This window comes from Macrotis lagotis, chromosome 7 (genome assembly GCF_037893015.1).
Source record: "Macrotis lagotis isolate mMagLag1 chromosome 7, bilby.v1.9.chrom.fasta, whole genome shotgun sequence".
Classification (NCBI taxonomy): Eukaryota; Metazoa; Chordata; class Mammalia; order Peramelemorphia; family Peramelidae; genus Macrotis; species Macrotis lagotis.
In genome coordinates, this window is record NC_133664.1 from 57,754,710 (window position 1) to 57,774,784 (window position 20,075).

Sequence of the window (20,075 nt, forward strand, 5' to 3'; positions counted from 1 at the left end):
GGCTATTCCAAGGATTTCTGTTGCCCACTATTTTATATTCCCCTTTAATATTAATGTTATTGTATTTGTGAAAATAAAAACCTTTTAATATTTCACATAGTTAAAAATGATGAGTTTTGTGATCCTATCTCTAATGTAATCACTCATTTTCTTCTGTGGCTATATTTGATACTTATTCATTTCTGTCTTTCTTTAATTTGTTTAAAATAAATTCTGCTCCTCTTTCACTTTCATGCCGTGACATCATATCCCTGATGCTATGGTCCTCTGGGAGAACAAAGGACAAACAACAGCAATAATATAATATAAATTTTAAAAAATTAAGTCACCTTTCCATTTGGAGTTTATTTTAGTATATGGAGTAAAGTATTGGTACCAATTGGTCTACATTGCTGACAGTTTTCCTCACATGTAAAAACTGGAATAGAAAGTCTGTATTTTAGAAGCTTGGGGTTTTTGTTTTTATCAAATACATAGGCTCCTAGATACTTATTTTTATATGATGTATACCTACTCTTTTTCATTGATTAATCTCTCAATTTTTAAACCAATATCAAATTGTTCCGAGAATTATTTCTTTATAAGGGACTTGAAATCTAGCATTACCAGGACCATTTTGTCCCCCTTACTTTTTTCAATATTTCCCTTGGGATTATTGACTTTTTTTGCTTATCTATAACCACATTTAAAAAATAGCTCAGAGCAATACTAAATAGAAAAATGGATATACAGTCACTTCTGAGATTCCATGTTGCTTCCATCATCTAAATAGAAATGATAAAAATGCAAAACTTGTGTTGTAAAGCCTATGGCACATTGATGGCACTGTTGGTGGACTTGGGAATGGATCAATTCTGGAAAGAAATTTAAAATTATTTTCCTGATATTTATAAAATATTACATTACCTTTGACCAGGCTAAACCATTGCTAGGGGTTAAAGTCCTTCCCCCCAAAGAAAAGAAGATGAGAAGGTTCTTTATGTACAAAAGTATTTAACACAGCTCTTTTTATGGTAAGGGAAAAAACCCTAGGAACTAAAAGAATTCCTAATGACTAAATAAATTGTAGTATTTGAATGTGACAGAATTTTTTTGGTTCATAAGAAATTAGGAAAATGGATTATTTCAGAAACATGGAAAGACTTTCATGAACAAATAACAGAGTTAAATAAGCAGAACAAGAAAAACAATTTATACAAAATATTAACATTAAAAAATAATTCTGAAGACTTTATAAATTGATTTTAAATAAAAGAAATGAGCTTAGCCAGAACAATTTATTCAACATTGTGAGGACAATCAATTTTGAAAACTTTAAAAATGTGATCAATGCAAAGATTACTCATAATTTCAAAGTATTAATGATATACATTATCTATCATCTGACAGAAAAGTCATAGATTTAGTAGGGAGCAGAATCTCTCAAACATACACACAGAGCCAATGAGAGAATTTGTTTTGCTTGGCTATGCAGGAGGAAGGAGGGAAAGAAAATAGATTGATGTTTACTATTTAAAGAAGCAGTTAAACAATAAATAGGTAAGGGGGAAAGAGCTGGGCCTACCAGGATGAAATGTTACATGCACTTTGAGATGAGTTCTCTCTATCTCATTCTCTCTCTCTCTCTCTCTCTCTCTCTCTCTCACACACACACACACACACACACACACACACACACACACACACATACAAAGGCATGGTCTGTCTAAGCTTCCTGCCTCTTTACCCTTTCCACTCATTCATTCCTAAACTGTTTTCATTCTAGCTTCTAACCTAATTGTTCAAATGAAAATGTGCTATGTGTGACCTTTTCTTCATGCTATTTAACTTCTCACTCTTTCTCACCTCACACATCTTCTATTTCTCTGACACCTTCTCTCTATTTTCAGAGGCCTTCATCACCTCTCTAGTTTATTATAAAACATCCCTCCTCTCCCTGACTCATATCTTTCCCCACGCCATGTATCGATTACTATGCTATCAAAATTTTCCAGAAGTACAATCTGATTATATAACTTTCCTGTTTATCTGATAACTTTTAAGTAAACATTAAATATAAACTCTTTGATTTGGCTTTTGAAACCCTATACAACCCGTTCCCAATCTATCTTCCCAATCATATTGGACATTACTTCCCTTCCCATATTCTGCCATCCAGTCAGACTGGTTTTTATGGAGTTCCTTACCACAGACAGTATCATTTCTCATCTCTCTTTGCCTTGGTACTGGTGATCTCTGATGCCTGCAATTCTCTCCCTCCTTGGATCTATCTCAGATACTACTTTCTTTTCCCTTCCTTTTATGACATAACTCTTTTGCATGAAACCTTTCCTAATCTCAACTGCTAATTTCCTTCCTCTCAAAATACATTTCTAGTGCCATATTCCTATATCATCAACTGCTTTTGGGTCAACACAAACTGAATGTTGATAAGGAAACTGAGGCAAACAGTGTAAAGTGATTTCCCCAGGGTCACACAGCTGACTAAGTATTGAGATAGAAATTCAACTTTGTGTCAGCTTTTTATCAGGAAAATGAAAAAAAAGAAAATTTTTCAATCTGTATCTCAAAATTTCCTTTGAATACCTTAGAGTAGCCCATTTACATGTTATTGTTAATTTTATGACTTCTTTTTTTCCAAACAAAACAAATTCTTCATCTTCTTTACAGAAATAGCACAGATGGCTATTACCTCTATGCAGACAGTTCAAATGGAAAGTTTGGTCACACTGCTGACATCATCACTCCAGTTATTTCGCTCACAGGGCCAAAATGTCGGCTAGTATTTTGGAATCACATGAACGGAGTCACAGTTGGTTCTCTCCAGGTACTGCTTCAGCAATTGAATTTTCCAAAATTGCTCCATGAAAATTCATACTCTGTAATTTAGTGTTATTAAAATCTAGCCTGATAATAAATGAAAATGAACAATTATCAACACTTCGCTGCTTCCAATATGGTATGATTGAGAAAAGTATTAGCAAATGTAAGACCTGAAGAGGTACATTTCTCTACACAAATTATGACCTTTATCACCACTCAAAGGTTACAGTTCCTTGCAAGTCAGTTTGACTCTTGGAATATATCAGACAATTTGCAAAATCAGTATTCTTAGTTCATTGTGGTCCAATGAACCATATATTGGCTCAAGTTGTTTTGAATTTTGCAGCAATGTCATCCTCTCCAGGTCTTTCTAAGGCTATATGGACAAATAGCAGCCCCCCCCCCCCAAAATAACTTTGAAGGACAAATACAAAATTTCAGTATGTTATTTGTGCTGATTTTTTCAAGCTTTATTAATTCATCTGCCCTTAGATATATATCAAAGTGCTGGGGGGAAAAATGATCACTGATTTAGGAAAGAGAGGAATGACTTTTCATTCTATCCTTAGCAGAGACTGACATTATATAACTTGGGCAATTTGTTTCATAATCTAAATATGCTGTGTGATTTTCTCTTTCCATAATAGGTGTAGCACAAGAGTAGGTTCATCAAAGCTTCATGCTGAGAATAATACAGGTCCAGGCAGGTCATTCATTAAGCTGTTTAGCTTCCTTTCTCTCTTCCTGTAAAATGAGGATGTTAGAGTAGATAACCTCCAATATTCTGGGATTCTATATGTCTCCCAACCTAATGTCAAAGATTTAGAGTTAAAAGGGACCATAATATATATATATATATATATATATATATATATATATATATATATATATATATATATATATATATTTCATCCATTGTAAGGAGGTCAAACTCAAATTTGAATAGGGACCAAAAAAGATAGCTGCAGACTGTATATTTACTTTAAAATTGCCTATCAACATTAACTTATGTTTCAAAGCATTTTAATTTATTTTGTTAAATATCTTTCAATTACATCTTAATGTGGTTCAGGTATACTCAAGTGTTGTGGACCTTGTGTTAACACTATTGACTTAGTGTAATCCCTTTACACAGGAGAAAAACAAATACCAAAGAAATTAAGTGACTTGTTCAAGTCACATTGATGGCAAGTGGCAAAGTGTAGATATGAACTGAGGTCCTATGAGTAGAAATCTAATGCTATCTCAAAAGTGCTATATAATCCTTAGGAAAAATTATGTGATTCAATGATTCATCTGTTTCCTATATTATCAAAATGAATTTATCTGGTATAATTTTTCTTAAATTAGCTCCAAAATTAGAGTCTAGGTCATTCAGCAATTAAATAAAAGTTGACTTAGCCATAGTATTTAAGGGTTACTAAAACGTGTCTAACATTTAGCTGCAGACTAGAAAATATTTTCAATTTATTGCAGAAAACATATTGAATCAGGAAGCCAGAATTTAGTGACACTGATGGTGTTTGGACATATTCCAAATATAAGTGGTCCAGGGTCCACAGGGCCAAACCTGTTACATGTTTAGCTGACCAGAAAGCTAAAAAGCAGCCTAAGAATATCAGGATGCTGCCAACTATTGCTAAAGTGTCTTCTGTTAGATAAGGTGTGAAGTTTCTTTGACTTTTAGTGAATGAACTGGCTTAGCCTACATGGGACCAGGAAGACCCAGGTGAATATTGATTCTATCACAGAAGGACTATTGCCAATTATTATCACTTAGTAGATAAAAATATTCTCATAAAAATCAAAAAGAATTAGCAGTTTATGATTTTTTTTAGGACTACTAAAATACCCTTTAAACTTTAACTGTTTTTCTTTTAAGTCCTGGGAAATGATCATTTTATTTTGCAGTTTAACATATAATTCAGTTTCCCTAAGCCAAATGTAATATTTCATCATGGTAAAAGATTTCCATTTTACCCAAACCTATTCATCTTAGCAGATGTCTGTGTAGGCAATTTTCCAGAAAGAAAAATCTCTCAATTTTTATTTTTCTTCAAAAAGAGTCATTTGTGGGGAAAGACTGCTAAAGCAGTTTTTGTTTTCTAAATTTTTTTTCTATATACCAGGGAGGACTGGAGATTTGGGACTAACCTGGTACCAGTCTGATCTGGAGAAGAATTGTAAACACAAATTCTATAAGCTTATTGTCATCTTAAATATTTTATTAAAAGTTTCACTGTTCATTTCCTTCAGAGTCCCCAGTGTGATGCCCCACTGAAGATTAAGGGCCTTTTCTATAAAACTTTGCTCACTCTTTTCCTTTCTCTGTCCATTTTACTCCTATCAGCAGTCAAAATTCTATTTATATCTATATCTTCATATCTGTTTAACCTTATAAATGGATATATTCAATGTCTGTATTATACACATACATACATACATACATACATACGTATATGTGTGTGTATCATGATTTTCTTTGAGAACTAAAGAAAAACAATAGCAACAAAAAAATAACATAGATAAATTGGTAGATATAGAGAAATAAAGAGAAAAAGTTGTTCCCCAGTATAATATTTATTGTTATGTGAAAATAATTGCCAATTGGTTGATTAATCAGATAAATTGATGTGAAATACTAGAGAAATAATAGCTAATACTCATTTGCACCTTCAAAATTTAAAAAAAGGCTACTTTAACCCAAAGGAGAGCGTTATATACACTCAGAAAATTGAATTTTCTTTTTTAGTGGTAACTCAGCAATCATGAACAATTAGAAACATCAGAAAATCCAGGGAACAGGAAAGAATATCATAAAGGACCTTTTGAACTTTTAAAATATATAGTCTTTTTTAAAACAAGGATGCACAAATACACATACGCACCCACATGTCCTCTTCCTGCTCCTCCATTACTTTCTTCTTTCCTTCTTCTTCTTCTTCTTTCTTCTGCCCCTACCTCTCACTCTCCTCCACCTCATTTTTGACTTCACCTGGAGTATTGACAAAGAAATTGTAGAAAACAACATAGATTCCATTTTGAGGGACACTAAGATTGTAGCTGTTGAGCTAGAAGTTATGCATCCAATCCTCTTTTATCTATGAAACCAAGAGTAAGCCTACCATCATTAGGTAGTAAGTGGAAGATCCAGGAGGGAAATCTAGTTCCCATGATTCCAAATCTGAGGAAATTTTTCACTTCCACATTCTCAATAATATAGAGATGAGAATGTTAACTTTGGTTTCTGAGACTGCCTTAATTTTATTAAATATATATATATATATATATATATATATATATATATATATATATATATATATATATATATATGAGTTTTAAATAAATTCAAATAGAGACAAAACAGTCTTGTGGGTAGAGAGGTAGACTTTATTTTTTCCTTTTTTGAATGACATAGAATTGGATAGGGGCAGGCCACATTATATCTTTTATCTTTAGATTACAGTTTTGTAAAATGGTAATTGTTTGAACTGTTTTCTGTATGAACAATGGATATTAAAAGATTAATTAGTAATATTTTCCACATTCTGTTATTTCCTCTGAGAAAAATGTCCTAATAATAGAAGGTACTCTGTCAACCTACATCAGAAATTGGGAAACAAATTTGGCAAAACAATGAAAATGCTAATTCTATAAGCAACAATAGAATTCTTTTTGTGCATAGTTAATGAGATATTAAATTCTTGTAGATTCGGATATTTTTCCCTTGAGTGATTTGTTTAAAATGTGGATATCAGAGGAAGGCAGTTGCATTAATTTTCCATTCCTAATAATGATTCTGTACAAAAGCTTTTTTATTTCTTGGTTAGAAATTGTACTTTTGCTGACTTTGATAATATGTCGAATTAACTTGAATTTTATGGACCAAGAATTTTATGTCAGATAAATTGCAAGAAAGGAAATTTTGCATCTGAATCGGAAAGTTTGACTTTGTTAAAAACATCTTGAAAATCATTCTAAAAAGTAAAGATAATAGTGGCAACCATAAAAAGTTAAATTTATTATCAGAAGTCCTAAGCTCCATAAACCATTTTTAAATGATTCTTTGGATGACACAAATGTAGTTTCAAAATAATAAATTAAATATCCCTTAAGCTATTTATTTTGAGCCATTAACTTCTTTTATGTTTGTCAGTAGTTCCATTGAAGGTTTCTTTCTTTCTATCATAAAGGGAAATTTCATTTATTGCTTTGAACCAATACACTACTGTTACTCTTGAACCTGCTAAATCTTATGTGAATTCTCCTTTTGGGAAATACAGACAAGGAAACAAACAAACCCAGAATCTCACACATTTTATTCATTGAATAATTGATTTGTTACTGAGATTGAGAAGGAATCAAATCTTTTTGAACCTTAGTTTCCTCATTTTTAAAATGAAGGGGTTAAACTCATTGATTTCTCATTTCCATAGTCAATAGAAATGGAATTCTATTCCAAAATCTTCCAAAAATTGTCATTAAAAAAAAACTTCAAACTTTATGAATAGTTGATTAACTATTTACATAGGTTATTTTCAAATGGTGTACATTATATATTAATTTATGTTTACTCTTATCAGAAATATTCATTAAATACTCTTATTGTGTCGCCTAAGTGGCACAGTAGATAGAACATTAGACATGGAGTTGGGAAGTCCAGTGTTCAAATTCATCCTTAAACACTTACTAACTATATGACCCTGAGCAAATCACTTAATTTCTCTTTTTCTCAGTTTCCTGACATGACAGATGAAGAGAATAATAATAGCACTTATCCCCCAGGTTTGCTGTGAAGATAAAATACAATAACATTTATTAAAGGCACTGTGCAATATTAATGCATTCTGCAATAATAATTTATTATTACTACTATTTTTATTGAACAATGAAAGATATATTAATGAGCAGAGACTCAGTTTCTTCTTTAAGAAGAGTTCATGGTGGGATTTCAAAGCAAATTAAAGTTAAATATTATAGTACTTTATTGACAGATGATTTTTTTCCCCTAGGTACTCATTAAGAAAGGTGAAGTGAAATCCCAACTTTGGGCACAGACTGGCCAGCAGGGTGACCAATGGAAAAGAGTAGAAGTGTTTTTAGGGATTCAATTCAATTTCCAGGTTTGTAATACACTTATTTTCATTGTGAATGTTTATTGTTAAAACAATATTTTTCATTTTAGATTTGCCTCATGGTATTTTTTCTGAATTAAATTTATGCTCATATGTAGTTTTCTTTCCCCTTATGTTCCCATATATTCAACTCTTGATTATCTACTTATGCTGCCAAGTGGTACACAGTGAATAGATCACTGGCCCTGGAGTGAGGAGGACCTGAGTTCCAATCCAGCCTCAGACACTTGCTGCTTACTAGCTGTGTGATACTGGTCAAGTCACCTAACCCTCATTGTCTCATATCCAGGGCCATCTCCAGTCATCCTGATTCATGTCTGGTCACTAGCTTTAGTTGGCTCTGGAGGAGAAAGTGAGTCAGATGACTAAGCACAGCACCTCTTCATTCAAATTTAATTCACATGACTGTTATGGCATTAATTGATGTCATGGTCTTTAAGAATACTGGACAGGGTGGGGTGGCTAGGTGATGTAGTGGATAAAGCACTGGCCCTGGAATCAGAAGTACCTGAGTTCAAATCCAGCCTCAGACATTTAATAATTACCTAGCTGGGTCTCCTTGGGCAAGCCACTTAACCCCATTGCTTTGCAAAAAAAAACCTAAAAAAAAAAGAGCCAAGATGTTGGTGCAGACCTGGCGCTTTTCCCACCATGATTTTAAGGCCTTAAAGATACAGATCCCACTAAAAGATGAGTGAAACAAGTTCTCAACTCTAGATATTGTGGAGAATCTTCAGTAAAGATCTCTGGGTAAAGGAGAAGTATAGCCAAATGTAGAAAGGAAAGTGGAAAAACCAGCAGGAAGCTCTTACCAACAGAGCAGTCCAGGTCTAGACTTAGGAAGCCAGTTTAATAACAAGTCATCAGGAAGGGTCCTAACCCCAGACAAAGTCTGAGCCCTGGGAACACTGGGGCAACAGACTAGATGAGATCAGAAATAAATCATTGCATAGGCAAAGCCTTGGCATGAAGGTGGAAGCAAACTTATGTAGAGGCAACACCTGGACAGCATAGATAACACCTTGGCAAATGATAAGTCAGGGACAAGATCCTGATCCTAGCATAAAAAGCTTAAGACTATACTTCCTGTACACCAGAAGCAGAATTCAACTACTAAAAAGAGCAAAAAAAACCCCCAAAAGAATGCTAACCATAGAAAGCTACTGTTCTGATAGGGACAAAAAATGCCATCACAGAAGAAGAAAGCAATGAAAAATTACCTACTTGTGAAACCGCAAAGGAGTTTATGAAATGATCTCATATCCAAAACTTCTTAGATGAGTTCATAAAAGATTTTAAAACTAAAGAAGAGAAAGAGAAGAAAAATGGAAAAATAAATGGAGCCATGGAGAAGAATTATGAAAAATTCTAAAGATATCAACTCCTGTAAAAATGAAATTGATCAACTGGACTCATCAAAAAGTAAAATTAATCAACTGAAAAAGGAAAACAAGTCATTTAAGAGTAAAATTAATGAGCTGGCAAAGGAAGCACAGAAAAACTAACTGAAAAAAATAAGTCAAAAAATGTAGAATTGGACAAATGGAAACTAATGATTCTATGAGATATCAAACAAAACCAAAAGACAAAAAGTGTAAGACAAAACAAATAACCTAGAAAATAGAGCTAGGAGAGGTAATTTATGTATTATTGGTCCACTTAAAACCCTAGATCAAAAAAAAGCACCTTGGAAAATATCTTTCAAGAAATCAATAGGGAAAATTGTCCTAATATCCAAGAAGAACAAGAAGAAAGAAGAAAGAAGAAGAAAGAAGAAAGAAGAAGAAGAAGGAACAAGAAGAAGAAAGACAAATTAGTCCTTGATAGAATCCCATCAGTAACTTTCAGATTACAACCAAGAACTAATTATCTTGCGACTTTCAGTATATTCTTTCAGGGGGAAAATATTTTTCTGATATAAAGACTAGAACTGAACAGAAAATTTGATCTTCAAATATAAAACCCAAGAGGTTATGTAAAAAGAATAACAGAAAGGAAAAAATGCTAGTCAAGAATATTAAACTTTATATATTTGTACAAAGAGAATTGTTTTTCTCTTAGGACAGTTAAAAGAAACCTACTTAGAGAGAGATTATGTGTATAGGATGACAATGAAAGTTCTGAGTATTTAGACAACTAATGAAAGTTGACTATAGTTTGGATCATTGCACTTAGAGAGTATAGGTAGATATGAATCTGAAGTGATGTTGATTATGAGGTTTGTTTTTCTATTGGGTTAGAAGGAGAGATTGTACTTAAAGGATCTGCACATAATTAAATCATGACGTGATCTTGCTTTATTTGATAGTTTAATTAATAAAGACTATATTACCAAAGGGAAAAAGGAAGGGAATATACTGTAGTTCTATAGGGACTGAGGATGAAAATTTACTTAAAGGGATACGGCATAGATTATAAAATGATTTTACTTTATTTGATTCTTTAGCTATAATTAGAAAGAGGGAACAGGTATAAATGATTCAAGAAGTGATTTTGCTTACATGACACTTTTGCTCATGAGGATTTTATTCCTAATAGAGGGTAATTAAAAAGAGATTGTGTTATAAATTGATTATAGTTTGATGTTATCTGTGACTCTTGAAAAGACAATATACTTGGAATACTATTGTTCTATTAGAAACCAGGAGGGATGGGATTTCAGGGAAGCCTGCAGGGATTTGCATGAACTGATGCTGAGTGAGATGAGCAGAACCAGAAAAACACTGTACACCCTAACAGCAACATGGGAGTGATGTTCAACCTTGAAGGACTTGCTCATTCCATCAGTGCAACAATCAGGAGCAATTTTTGGCTGTCTGCAAAGGAGAGTGCCATCTGTATCCAGATAAGGAGCTGTGGAGTTTGAACAAAGTTCAAGGACTATCCCATGCAATTTAGAAAAACACAGATATCTTATTGTCTGATCTCTAAGGATATGATTTCTCTCTCATCACACCTAATTTGGATCAAGGTACAACATGGAAACAAAGTAAAGACTGACAGATTGCTTTCTGTGGGGGAGTGGTGGGGAGGGAAGTAAGATTGGGGGAGGAAATTGTAAAACTCACATAATATCTTTAATAAAAATTAATTTTAAAAAAAGAGCAATAAGCACCTCTCATAAGATCTTGGAGGAATTAAGATCCCAGTGGGGTGTCCCCAAACCCCGCCCCCAAAAGCTTTAGAAGTGTGGTAAATATGTCATAGGCTGAGGAAATGAGTAAACAATAGAAAAAGAAGAATCTGACCATAGAAAATTACTTTGGTCCCATGGAGGATCAAAATACATAATCAGAAGATGTCAAAGTCAAATCTTCTGTATCCAAAGCCTCCAAGAGAAATATAAAATGAACTCAGGCTTGGGCAGCTGAGCTCTGCCAGTAGAACAAGGAGATTAACATTCTCACCCCAGGGCCCAGTACACATTGTTCAAGGATAAGAGTATCCAGCTACACCCATAAGCCACAAGGGGCCTAGGTAGTGGGCCACAAATCAAGGTCAGAGATGCCACAAATCAAGGTCAGAGACACCACAAAGTCAAAGCAACCATTACCCCTACTGGCCAACCCACTTGGAGCTACTAAATCCAGTAAGCAAAGCCTCTAGGGATCTCATCACCAAAGATCTGTTAACCACCCCATTCCCCCAACACGAGATCTTAGGAATATGAAAAAAAAACAGGAAAGGGGAGGGTTCATAGAAAACTACCTTGAAATCAAAGATTCTAACTCAGAGAAATCTAGAACTTCTGAGAATATGAATTTGATCACCATTCCAGAAAGATTTCCTAGAAGATATCAATAAGGAGATTAAAAATCAATTCGCAAAATTGGGGAAAGAAACTCAAGAGAAAATTAATATTTTTCAAGAGAAAACTGACATCTTGCAACAAGAAAAGAAATCCTTGGAAAATATAATTAGACAAATGCAAAAAGAAAATAACTCAAAATCTCATTGGGCAAATGGAAAAGTCCTTCAAAAATACAATTGACTAATTAGAAAAGGAGTTGCTAAAGGTAAATGAAGAAAATTCTTCTCTAAATAAAGAATGGAATCTGTGGAAACTGATGAGATCATGAGACAAGAATCTGTTAAAACCAAAAAACTCAAAAAATAGAAGAAAATGTAAAGTACCACACTGACAAAATCAATGACCTCAAGAATAGCTCTATAAGAGACAACAGATGAATCACTGGGCTTCCTGTAAGCATTGAGAAGAAAAAAAAAAACCTGGATTCAATATTACAGTATGTAGTGATGGAAAATTGCCCTTTTATCATGAAACCAGAGGACAAAATAGTTATTGAAAGAATACATTAAAGGGGCGGCTAGGTGTCACAGTGGATAGAGTACTGGCCCTGGAGTCAGGAGTATCTGAATTCAAATCCAGCCTCAGACAATTAATTACCTAGCTGTATGGACTTGGGCAAGCCACTTAACCCCATTTGCCTTGCAAAAAAAGAATAACTGCATTGATCCCCTCCCAAAAGGAATCCTAAAATGAAAATTCCAATAAATATTGTGGTCAAATTCCAGAACTATAAGACAAAAGAGAAAATCCTGCAAGCGGCAAGAATGAAACAATTTACATATCAAGGAGCTAGTGTACAGATTACACAGGAACTGGCTGCATCAACATTAAGGGATGAAAGGGCCTGTAATGTGATGTTCCAATGAGCAAGGGAGCTTGGAATAGAGTCAAGAATTCACTATCTGGCAAAACTGAGCTTTTTCTTCCAGGGGAAAGGATGAAGGTTTAACAAAATGTTTCAGTTTTTCCTGATGAAAAAACCAAAACTAAATAGAAAATTTGGACATCAAACAGCAGGCTCAAGAAACACATGAAAAGGCAAAAAAAAAAGAAAAAAAAGACAAAGAAAAAATTGCTATCCAATGAGTTGAAACTGGCTATTTCCCCACCTGGGAGAAAAATTCTCATGAGAATTGTAACTCTGTTAAAGAGAATATACTTAGCCAGAAGAAATGGATACTCATAACTTATCCATAATTCTGATAGAAATACTTAAAAAACAATATCTCCTTAAAAAGGGGGGTACAGTAAGGAGATGGGAGGATGGTGGGGACTGAATAGGGTAAATCACATTACATAAAGAGGTATAAAGGACCTTTTGCAATAGAGGGGAAGAAAGGAGAGGAGAATTGCCTGAATGTTACTCTCATCAGATTTGATTCAAAGTTAACATATACATACTTAGTTCAGTTAAGAAACTTATCTTTCCTTTCAAGTATTAAAAGGGAAAGGGGGAGGGTGGAGGAAAAGAGGAACTTACAGAAGGAAAGAAAGGAAGAGGGGTCAAAGGGAAAGGGGAAAGAGAGGGGAGAGGTTTGGATATAAGGGGACAATCACACTGAAGGAGGTGGTATTCAGAAACAAATACTGGGGAATATGGATAAAGTGCAAAAAGGGGAAAAATACAAACATAGAGAAGATGGCATGGAGGACAATAAAGAGTTAGTAATTATAACTTTGAATGTGAATGGGTTGAACTCTCCCAAAAAACATAAGTGAATAGCAGAGTGGATTAAAAACCAGAATCCTACAATATGCTGCTTACAAGAAACTCATTTGAAGCAGAGGGATACATATAAAGGTAAAAGATTGGAACAAAATATATTTTGCTTCAACTGAAGTGAAAAAAAAACCAAGGGCAGCAATCCTTATCTCTAACAAAGCAGCTGCAAAAATAAATCTGATTAAAACAGATAAGAAAGGAAACTATATAATCCTAAAGGGTACCATAGCCAATGAAGCAAATTCAGTATTAAATATGTATGCACCAAGTGGTATAGCATCCAGATTCTTAGAGAAGTTGAATGAATTACAGGAAGACATAGATAGCAAAACGCTACTGGTAGGAGACCTCTACCTCCTACTCTCAGATTTAGATAAATCTAACCATAAAAAAACAAAAAGGAAGTTACAGAGGTAAATAAAATATTAGAAAACCTAGACATGATCTACCTTTGGAGAAAGTCGAATAGGGATAGAAAGGAATATGCTTTTTTCCCCTGTAGGACATGATACTTACACAAATATTGACCATGAACTAGGGAATAAAAACCTTATAATCAAATACAGATAAGCTGAAAAAAGTGAATATATCTTTCACAGGTCATAATGCAATAAAAATTACATGCAATTATGGGGCATGGAGAGATAGACGTAAATTCAATTGGAAAATAAATAGCTTCATTTTAATGAATGAGTCAATCAAACAACAAATTATAGAAAGAATTAATTATTTCATCTTAGATAATGACAAAAATGAGACAACATACTGAAACTCATGGGATACAGCCAAGGCAGTTGTAAGGGGATATATTATATTTTTAAATGCTTACATGAATAAATTAGAGAAAGAGAAAAATCAATGAACTAAATATGCAACTAAAAATTAAAGAACAAGTTAAAACATCCAATTAAATACCAAATAAGAAATTTTAAAAATTAAAGAAAAAAAGTAAAATTGAAAACAAGAGAACTATTTGAACTAATAAATAAAACAAAGAGTTGGTTTTATGAAAAAAAAATAAAATAGATAAATCTCTCATTAAAAGTAATAATTTGATTAAAGAAAAAGAAAGAAGAAAAATAAATTGCTAGTATCATAAATAAAAAAGGTGGACTTACCACCAATAAGGAGGAAATTAAAACATTAATTTGGAATTATTTTGCTCAACTCTATGCCAATAAATTTCATAATCTAAGTGAAATGGATAAATATTTACATAAATGTAAGTTGCCCAGGTTAAAGGAAGAGGAAATTAAATACCTAAATAATCCTATATCAGAAAAAGAAATTCAACAAGTTCCCTAAGAAAAAAATTTCCATGGCCAGATGGATTCCCAAGTAAATTCTAACAAACATTTAAGAAGCGATTGGTTCTAATTCTATAAAAACTCTTTGGAAAAATAGGTGAAGATGAAACTCTGCCTAACTCTTTCTATGACATCATTATGGTACTGATATCTAAGCCAGAAAGAGTCAAAACAGAGAAAGAAAATTATTGATCTATGTCCCTAATGAATATAAATGCAAAAATCTTAAATAAAATATTAACAAAATGATTAAAGGAAGTTATCACTAGGATAATACACTAAGGAAAACTGCTGAATAAACCTTTGACAAAATATAGCACCCATTCCTATTAAAAACACTAGAATGTAGGAATAAATGGATTGTTCCTTAGAATGATAAGCAGTATCTATCTGAAACCATCAACAAGCATTATATGCAATGGGGATAAATTAGAGGCATTCCCAATAAGATCAGGGGTGAAATAAGGAGGCTGTTATCACCACTACTACTCAGTATTGTATTAGAAATGTTGTCTTCAACAATAAAGAGAAGAAAAAGAAATTGAAGGAATTGGAATTGAGAAGGAAGAAACAAAACTCTCATTTTGTAGATGACCTAAAAAATGCTATAAAATAATCTTAAAAAACTCCTGGAAACAATTAGCAACTTTAGCAGTCACAGTATCTAAAATAAACCCTCATAAATCCTCAGCATTTCTATATATTACTAGCTAAATACAGCAGCAAGAGCTAGAAAGAGAAATCCAATTTAAAGTAACTTCAGACAATATAAAATACTTGTGAGTCCATCTACCAAGACAGACTCAGAAACTCTATTAAAAACAAGTATAAGACATTTCTCACACAAATAAAATCAGATTTAAATAAGAGAGCAAATATCATCTGCCCATGGATAGGCTGAGCTAATATAATAAAAATGATGAATCTACCTAAATTAAACTATTCATTTAGTGTCTTGCCAATTAAACTTCCAAAAAATTACTTTAATGAGCTAGAAAAATTGTAACTAAATTCATATGGAGAAATAAAAAGTCAAGAATATTTAGGGATTTAATGAACAAAATGCAAAAGAAGGTGGTTTAACCCTACCAGTTCTAAAATTATATCATAAAGCATCAATCATTAAAACTGTCTGGTATTGGCTAAGAAATAGAGTGGTGAATCAGTGGAATAGCTGTTTGATAAACCCAGAGTCCAGCTTCTGGGATAAAAACTCTCTCTTCAATAAAATCTGTTGAGAAAATTGGAAGTTATTATGGCAGAAATGTATACCAAGAAAAGATCAAAACTGGTACAGGATTAGAAATAAAAGACAATATTATAAGCAAACTAGGAGAGCAAAGAATAATTTACCTGTCAGATCTATGGAAGAAGAAGCAGTTTATGACTGAGGAAGAGATGGAAAACATCATTAAAAACAAACTACACAACTTTGATTACATTAAATTAAAAATCTTTTGTACAAACAAAACCTTTGGAACCAAGATCAAAAGAAATGCAGTAAATTGAGAAACAATTTTTACAAATAGTATTTCTGGCAAAAGGCTCATGTCTAAACTATATAGAGAACTGAGTCAATTTTATTACAAAAGCAAAAAACATTACCCAAATGCTCACAGGACATGCAGAAGCAATTTACAGATGAGAAAGTCAAAGCAATCTATAGTCTTAATAAAAATTGCTCTAAATCATTGCTGATTAGAGAAATGCAAATTAAAGCATCTCTCAGGTACGACCTCACACCTCTCATACTGACCAATGTGACCAGAAAGGACAATGATCAATGTTGAAAGGGGTGTGGGAAATCTAGGACATTAGTGCGTTGTTGCTGAAGCTATGAACTCAATCTGGTCTTTCTGAGAACAATTTGAAATTTCACCCAAAGGGTAATAAAAACGTGCATATCCTTTGATCTAGCAATCCATTACTGAGTCTATACCCTGAAGACATCATGAAAAAGGGTATAAATATCACTTGTACAAAAAATATTCATAGCAGCTCTGTTTGTGGTGGCAAAAAATTAGAAATTGAGTGAATGTCTGCCAACTGGGGAATGACTGAACAAATTGACATATATATGTACATCATAGAACACTATTGTTCTATTACAAACTAGGTGTGATGGGAATTTAGAGAAACCTGGAAGGATTTGCATGAACTGAAGCTGAGCAAATGAGCAGAAGTAGAAGAACATTGTACACCATAACAGCAACATGGGAGTGATGATTAACCTTAATGGAATTGCTCATTTTATCAGTGCAACAGTCAGGGACAATTTTAGGGTATCTGTGATTGAGAATCCATTTGTATCCAAAGAATTGTGGAGTTTAAAAAAAAACCCAATACCTATTACCTTTCATTAAAAAAAATTATCTTGCTATATAATTTTGCTATCTCATATTTTACTTTTTCCTTAAGGATAAGATTTCTCTCTCAACACATTCAATTTTGATCAAAGAATAGCATGGAAACAATGTAAAATCTATCAAACTGCCTTCCGTGTGGGTTGGGGGGAGGGAAGTGAGATGGGGGAAAATTATAAAATAAAAAATAGAAAAGAATGAAAATTATAAGAAAATGTGAAATATCTCATTGGAAAAACTACTGATCTGAAAAATAGATCCAGAAGAGATAATGTAAAAATTATTGGGCTCCCTCAGAGTCATGACCAGGAAAAGAGCCTAGGCTTTATTTTTAAAGAATTTCTACAGGAAAATTATCCTGAGATCCTAGAAGCAGATGGTAAAATAGAAATTGAAAGAATCCACTGGTCACTCCATGAAAGAGATCCCAGGAATATTATAACCAAACTACAAATCTTCCCAGTCAAAGAAAAAATAATACAAGCAGCCAGTAAGGAACAATCCAGTTACCATGGCACCATAGTCAGGATTATCAAAATTTGGCAGCATCTGCCTTGTGTGCTTGTAGAGCTTGGAATACAATATTCCAGGAGGCAAAACAGCTTGGTTTACAACCAAGAATCAATTGCCCAGCAAAACTGAGCATGCTCTTTCCAGGGAAAAGTTGAAATTTCAGTAAAACAGGGCACTTTTAAACTTTTCTTTTGAAATGATCAGAGCCAACATAAAATTTGATCTCCAAGTATAGGACTTAGGCGAATAATAGAGAGAGTGGATGAGAAAGACTAATTATGAGCAACTTAATGATGCTGGACTGCTTGTATTCTTGCATGGGAAGCAGATACTGATAACCTATATGAACGTTTTCATAAGAGCAGTTAGAAGAAGCATGTATAGATAAGACTCAGGAGGGAATTTATTATTATGTTATAAAGATGGAATAAGTGGCTGATAAAGTACTGGGAGGAAGGGAAAAGAGAGGTAAAATTGACTATGATATTTCACATAAAAGAGTCAAGAAAATATTTGCATTTGGAGTAGAAGTGGAAGGCAAGGGGGAATTAGTGAGCTTCATTCTCATCAGAAATGGCTCAGTGAAGAAATAACATAGACACTCATCAGGGTATAGAAGTCTAACTTCCTAGAGAAAAATGAGAGGACAGGGATGTCATAAGGTGGATGGGGGGAGTGGATGATAGAAGAGAGGGAAGATTATGGGAGAGAGTAGTCAGAAATAACACACTTCTGAGCAGGGAGGTGACAAGAGAGGATAGAATAAATGGGAGTGGGGAGGAATAGTATGGAGTGATAGACAACTGGTAATAGCAACCATGGGAAAAGATATTAAAGCAACTTCTCTGGTAAAGAAGGCAACATCCCACAGAGCTGATGGAATCCAAACATAAAGTAAAGTATACTTTTCTTTTGTCTCCCTTCATTTCTCTTGAAGTTTCTCTACTTTTGGGGGGTAAGGTTTTTATTGCTTTAGCAACAAGATGATTATAATAATATGAAAATAAATAAGTCATAAAAAAGAATGAGTGGATTGAACAAATCATAGGAATAATCAACAACTTCATCCCAGGCAATAACAATAATGAGCCATCATGCCAAAATTTATGGGATGCAGTCAAAACAGTGTTTAGGGGTAATTTTATATCTCTAAATATTTATTTGACTAAAATAGAGAGAAGTGAGATCAATGAATTGGGCATACAACTAAAAACATTAGAAAAAAGAACAAATTAAAATTCCCAATTAAATACCAAATTAGAAATTGTGAAAGTTAAAGGATGAATTATTAAAATTGAAATAAGAAAACCTTTTAACTAATAAATAAAACTAAGATTGTTTCATGAAAACATTAAAAGTTAAGTTTAAATTAATCTGAGTTAAAAAAAAGAAAGAAGAATTTACCAATTTACCAGTGTCAAGAAAAATAGAAGCATAGGCGACAGCTAGGTGGTGTAGTGGACAGGACAACCAGATTTGGAGACAGGAGGACCTGGGTTCAAATCCAGCCTCAGACACATAATAATTATCTAGCTATGTGATCTTGGGCAAGTCACTAAACCCCATTGCATTAAAAAAACAAAGCAAAACAAAAAAAAAAACCAAGAAGGGTGAACTAAATACAACCAATTAAAGTAATAATTCAAAGCTACTTTGCCCAACTGTGTGCCAATAAATTTGATAATCTGAGTGAAATGGATATTTGCAAAACTATAAAATCCTGACATTAACAGAAAAGGAAATAAAATACTTAACCCCATTTCAGAAAATGTTTCAGAAGAAACCATCAATAAATTGCTTAAGAAAAAAGAGTACAGGCCCAGATGGACTTATAAGTGAATTCTGCCAAACGTTTAAGGAACAATGAATTTCAATTATATATATTAAAATAGGAGAAAGAGTTCAGTCTAATTCCTTTTATGACACCAATGTGTTATTGATACCTAAACCAGGAAGAGCAAAAATAGACAAAGAAAATTATAGACCAATTTTCCTATTGAACATTGATGCAAAATTTTTAAATAAAATTTTAGCAAAAGAGATTAAATTGATTATTTCTAGTATAATCCACCATGATCAAGTAGGAAATATGTTATGAAAGCAGGGATGGTTTAATATTAAGAAAACAATTGATCGTATTAATAACAAAACTAAAATAAATCATATGATTATATCTAAAGATGCCAAAAAAAGCATTTGATAAAATACTGTACCCATTCCTATTTAAAACATAAGATAGTATAGGAATTAATGGAATTTTCCTTAATATAATAAGCAATATCTTTCAACATATATTATATACAATGGGGATAAAAAAGGAGCATTTCAAATAAGATCAGGGTGAAATAAAGATGAGCATTATCCCTTCCACTATGCAATGTAGTATTAGAAATAATCAGT

At 33.1% G+C, this 20,075-nt stretch overlaps 1 protein-coding gene across 1 annotated transcript in view; it reads left to right on the forward strand.

Moving 5' to 3' along the window:
• MALRD1 (MAM and LDL receptor class A domain containing 1) overlaps positions 1-20,075 on the forward strand; it is an 879,021-nt gene that overhangs the window by 329,012 nt on the left and 529,934 nt on the right. Inside the window, exons 24-25 of the mRNA XM_074195229.1 lie at positions 2,671-2,827; positions 7,836-7,946. Coding sequence (XP_074051330.1) covers positions 2,671-2,827; positions 7,836-7,946 — 268 coding nt within the window. The remainder of the gene's footprint in view (positions 1-2,670; positions 2,828-7,835; positions 7,947-20,075) is intronic.